Source organism: Sinocyclocheilus anshuiensis, unplaced genomic scaffold (assembly GCF_001515605.1).
Source record: "Sinocyclocheilus anshuiensis isolate Anshui unplaced genomic scaffold, SAMN03320099.WGS_v1.1 scaffold58, whole genome shotgun sequence".
NCBI classification, from domain to species: domain Eukaryota; kingdom Metazoa; phylum Chordata; class Actinopteri; order Cypriniformes; family Cyprinidae; genus Sinocyclocheilus; species Sinocyclocheilus anshuiensis.
The window spans coordinates 2497661-2503171 of NW_015547688.1; the positions used below are offsets into that span (position 1 = coordinate 2497661).

The 5511-nt window shown below is 45.1% G+C and overlaps 1 protein-coding gene across 1 annotated transcript in view; it reads right to left on the minus strand.

Moving 5' to 3' along the window:
- LOC107703400 (beta-1,3-N-acetylglucosaminyltransferase lunatic fringe-like) overlaps positions 1–5055 on the minus strand; it is an 8885-nt gene extending 3830 nt beyond the window's left edge. Inside the window, exon 1 of the mRNA XM_016506015.1 lies at positions 4304–5055. Coding sequence (XP_016361501.1) covers positions 4304–4723 — 420 coding nt within the window. The 5' untranslated portion in view covers positions 4724–5055. The remainder of the gene's footprint in view (positions 1–4303) is intronic.
- Between the last annotated feature and the right edge of the window lie 456 nt (positions 5056–5511).

Genomic DNA, 5511 nt, shown 5'->3' on the forward strand with positions numbered 1-5511 from the left:
CTCTCCATGGCAACTGCTCCACACCCCAAAGCATCCCAGGCCCAGAACAAAGCGGGGAGCAGATCACCCCACTTACCCCCACCGCCCCCAACACTCCACCCCCATTCCATTGCCCCTGACCACCTCCCAAGTCTTTCCATTCCTCATCCCTCTATCAACTTCAGACATGTCACAAGAAGGAATGGCCAAGTCATCTGGAAGAAAAGAAAGAAGCACCAGGTCCCATTCTCCCAGACATACTCCAATTGATGAATATACATTCACACCAGTGTGCATTCACTGACGTCTGACCCCTCAGGGTTTTGTTAACGTTAAAATAGAAGGGGTGGGATTAGGAGCTCATTGTGGAAGATAAGACAGAGCAGGTGCAAGGCGGCAGCCCTGGCTCAAAAGAGCCATTGAGAAGACGCCGCCACACGCCTCAGACAGACTGATGAAAAGGCAGCGTGCCCTGGCCATGCACTGCCGTTAACCTGTTTGCTTTCCACCTCAGGTGAGACAGCACCTGCCACCCGCCGCCTTATCACAGCCACGTGTCTGAACAGGTCAACCTGCCCACGCCCAACTGGCCTTGAACATGTACACCTACGCTACAAAACTCTTCTCTTATGAGCTTCAGCTGTTTTGTGATCTTTATCTCAACAGTGAATTCGTTTTTTTGTTGCCTTTCAAATGCCAGCATGCACACACGTGGACTCATTCCCCCTTTTCACAGTCGCATTTTTTTGAACGTTCAAACATTGCCAGATAATGTTTGATTGGTTTGCAGAACAAACTCTGAGCAGATGTTTAGCGCAGCACTCTGGGGCCAAGGCCCAAGGCCGATGTTTGTTCAGGGAGGGCTGGCGGTTGGACCGGGTAAAGGATCAGAGGCTGGCGCTGTTTGCGCAGAGTTCCGCTGAAAGGACAGACTAATCACACAGGCAGCTGCCAAGGCAGACTGGGCACTGACAGAGAGAGAAACCTCAGAGCTGATTAGTGCATTACAATGTGTGTGTGTGGCCACTCACCCCATCCCTGCTCCCACTGTCCCTATGCACTGAGACAATGAGGAGTGGGTAAAGCTGTCACTGGGTAAATCCCAAATATGTTTGCCTGGATTTGCATACAGCTGCAGTGGTTAACTAAGAGAGGCCTCTCGTGGCACATGGCTTTGTTTCTCAGTTTCCCATTTATTGAAGATAATGCCAAAATGACCCTTTTGTGGTTACTTTCATAAATGTCAAGTCTTTTCTTCAAAATGCAGTTTTCCCAGCATTCTCGGCACACAAGAAAGGATGAGGGTTTGGTTTTTTGAGCGGGCAGAGATTGGTAGGGCTTCCCACCCCGCCAAAGGAAGGTCTGGCATAGGGCAGACTGAGCGTGGAGCCTGTCTGTCTGTCTCCTTCTACCCGGGAAGGAAGTAGAGAGATGTTACTCCCTCTATTAAACACCAAACAGCCCTGCTCCCTCTACCTGTGCCAATCAGAGACCAGAAACTTGCACAGACTCGTGCCACAACAGATCTGCACTGCTTTCACGGTCTTGTCTTCAGCCCAGAGAAGCTACTGCCACAAACAGAGAGTAGTTATGCAGTTAAGTATTTCAAATAGAGATAATGAGGTTGGTCATGGCACTTCATTTGCATCGAGCAAGTGTGCATTTGCTCTGAATGGCATTCTGTGTAACTGGACACTGGATACCGCAGCCGCGGCACAGGCTGTTCTCTCATTGTTGTGAATTTCTCTCGCTGGGGAAGCTGCATTGTTCCAGGGGGGAAATTTAGAGAAACAGCGGAAGCCAGAAGCTGCAGCGTGAACAATTCAAAATGGAGCAGATCTGACTGAAAAGAATAACACTATTCAAGAGTCCTGACTCATCAAGTCAAGACAATTACAAAGCATGATTTTAATAATCAGAAAGCAACAGAGCGCTAGGGTTTCATTCTCTTAGAAAAATACTGATAATTCCAGTGTATTAACTAAGCTAGGGGAGCTTCTAGCTGACCGTGACTAACTCTAAACAAAGACAAGACAGTTTCCCACCAAGAAGAGCCACAGACTGCCATGAGTGTCAACAGCAGGCACAGATTGGATCTACTCTCAGTGTTTACATGTAAACAGCCCAAGACAGCGAGCTGTTCATCACCCGTCAAGGCAGCACCTGAAGTAGGTAAGCGGGTTGGAAAGATCCTTTCTACACAAGTTTCTAACCCCTATGAACACGATCACAGTGTCGGTCATGCATCATCTCACTTGACATATGTGACAAAGTTCCCATGCTGTGGGTCTAACAATGCCTGGCCCGCTGAAACACTTGTCTGGTGCCAGCCATTGTGGCAAGCGGCCAAACGGTACACCGGAGTCCTTGGGATAATCCGTTCAGATGACAATAACTGGGATTTAACGTACTCAGGTGTTGCAAGGATGAATGTAGAAATAATTTTGAGAGCGGCTCTCCGTGTGCACATCTTGAGAATGTGAGGATTCATATAGCTGGCATTAGAGCCATCTTTTGTTCTTTGAGACCCAGCCACCTGGCACTCATTCTCCAGGAACTCCCCCTTGTATTCTGGGCTGCGCTGGTCTTTTATGTCTGCGCTGCTCCCCACCAGCTGCTGCTATTAATCCCTGCTGTTAACTCTCTCTTCTGTGGGTTAACTTCCATCAACTCCTGTACTGATCAAACTTGGTCTTAGTTTTCAGTCTCGCCTATAGCCTGTAGTGGTCATATCAGTTTAGCTGGATAGCAAAAGACAAATCCGAGCTGACTGAATGAGTACAGAGGCTAAAGTGGTCTGATTTAAATTTCCACTTTCCACATGCTTTGATATTCACAGAAACGTCACAAATATAATGTTCTTTGTACTGAGACGCTACGGGCATCTAAAAGTGTTGCTATGGCTGTGTCATATTCAAATGGCAATAATAAAACCCCTCTTGTCTAAGGTGTGAGGGAAACGGATTGTGACAGACCCCTGAGGCAAATTAAACGGACTTTTGCAAAATGTATGAGCAACTACTCTAGGTGGTGAATAAAATCACTTTGACTGCTCTGCGCTCGCTGCTGTCGATGTGCCGAGAGTGCTTTTGTGGTGGCTGCAAAAGAGGCCTGTTTCTCAGAGCTGTATTTTCATACTGTGAGCTACTCGGCATGCTGCTGAAAAGCCTTCCCTTGCCTATAGATGCTGTCCCTTTGCGCCCCCCAGCATCTCCATAACGAAGACTCTCTTTTCCCACCACTTGGGTAGCTTGACCCAGCCTCTGCTCCAGATCCCCGGTTCCCATGGAGAGTGGGAGACGAGGGGCTGGCAAAGCTTTTCTTTCCCCCTTCAGAAAGACGCTTTGTTAGTGCTGAGAAGGGGACAGCTCTGAAGCCGCTGCTGTGATGCATCCTTAGCCCTGGCGTATTCACGGGGGACACCCCAAACAATGGAGCAGGAGGGGAGAAAGGGGGGAACTTACAGCCACCCATCTCTCTTTGAGCTACACAGCGTTTGCTACAGACAGCACTGTGAATCTGAGTTTAATAATGTGTTTTTTTAATATGCCAGGCAGATATAAATGGATTTTTGGTCCCTTAATAACAATGTTCAACATTTGAATTTGTTTTGTGGTCCTGCTTGTAGCTATCAATACTATAGATTGGCTGATGATAGGTTTGACCAACTTTTTTATTTTACTGTTCTTCACACATTCGTTTACTTAATCAGTTCTTTATTAACATGTATACTAATAAATGCAATCATTCAGAGGATCTCTAAAGAGGAATACCACTGTGTTCAACAGGAAACAACAATGTTCACAGGTAAAGTGGCTTAATGTAAGAGGACAATAAACTTGCAACCATTTAGACTGAAACAAATGCATATGTGAAATTGCATTAATGAATAATAAAATATTTAAGCTACATTTAAATGTATCCATTTTTTCGGCCAGTTAAACAAACATAATCTGTATTGGTCGTGAAAAGCAATACTGATTCATCTCCAATTAAAACTATGTAAGTTAACTATATTATAATTGAATAGACAGTAATGCAAAATATAAAATAAAAAATATTTCTAAAATAAAAGATAGTAATGCAAACTGTAACTGGATTTCAAACGCTCGGAAGAATATGAATATGAAATAAATTCATAGCTAAAAGTGTCTTAAAGTAGGGCAAGGTGGTTTGAAGCGGAAAGACAGTGCCCACCATTTATCATTAATATCACGCAAAAAAACATCCCCTTTGTTTCCGGCTGGTAAAATATGTAACCAAAGTGTGCACCAAGTTATGCAAAGTTGTTGCAAACAGTTTGTAAAAGCGCAAACGGACATACCTGCTTCATGTTTCTGGATATCCAGGTGTCCAGCAGTAGATCCAGTCTGGACCGGTGAAACTTCTTTGTGGTCTTCACTGCGATGAAGATGTCATCCGCGCTGATGTCCTCAGCAGGCGGCGCGTCCGTCGTCGCTCCGGACGCTTCTGTGGGCTTATCCGCTTCCCTCCTGCTGCGGGTGAGCTTGGAAAAATAGGCAGAGAATCCTTTCTTTCCATTCTGCTCAGGCTGAGCTCCATCATCAGCCTCTGATTCCCCCAGACTTTGGAGCGAGCGCAAGCCGACCTCACTCTCGTTCTGCATCCCGTCCATCTGAGTCCGCTGATGCTGCGACAGAAATAACAGCAGCCCTAGACAGGTTACGGTCGCCCCCGCGAGGGAGAGCACAGCTTTCCTGCCGTACGCTTTCGACATGTTCATTAAACTCTAAGAGAAGCACGCTCTCTTTGTGATATACACAGCATTAACCTAAACCTCCCTCCAATAGCCTACTCTAAAAAACAAGCGTGTCATCCGACTGCAACATAGTAGCGCTGAGAGAGTTTCCTCATTGTCACTCGGAGGGGCTTTTATAAACTGCCCACAGCGTTGGTCACGCCCAGTGGGCGGGGCATTGATGGCTATTGTGCTGTGGGAACCGCAGAGAGACTGTCAATGGGAGGACGCGTTAAAGGACAGCAAGCGAGGGACAAAGAGGGGGGAGGGTGAAGAGCACAAACAGGCGTAAACATTTTCAAAGTACATGCTCTTATAACACAAACTATGCATGCATGCGCTATAATCACTCTTAATTGCATGTTTTCCATTATCAGGAGCAGGGCTGAAAATAATTGTACAAATTTGTCTAGGCCTAAATTGGTGTATCAGTTTTAGGTGGAAACAACATTTATTTATTTATTTATTTATTTGTTTGTTTATTTATTTAAAGTCTTATGTTTAACCTGTAATTATTTGAAGTTGCAACCTTTTTGTTTATTTTTTTGTTTGTTTAATATTATTATTATTTGTAAAAAAATAAATAAATAAATAAATAAAGTGAAGATTTAATTCATTTTAACATGTTTCTGTAAGCATATAGGTCTATACAGAATACATGAATGGGGTCATATTTCCCACTAAGTGTGTGTGTGTGCGTGCGTGCGTGTGTGTGTGTGTGTGTGTGAGAGAGAGAGAGAGAGAGAGAGAGAAAGTGTAGCACAGATTTGAAC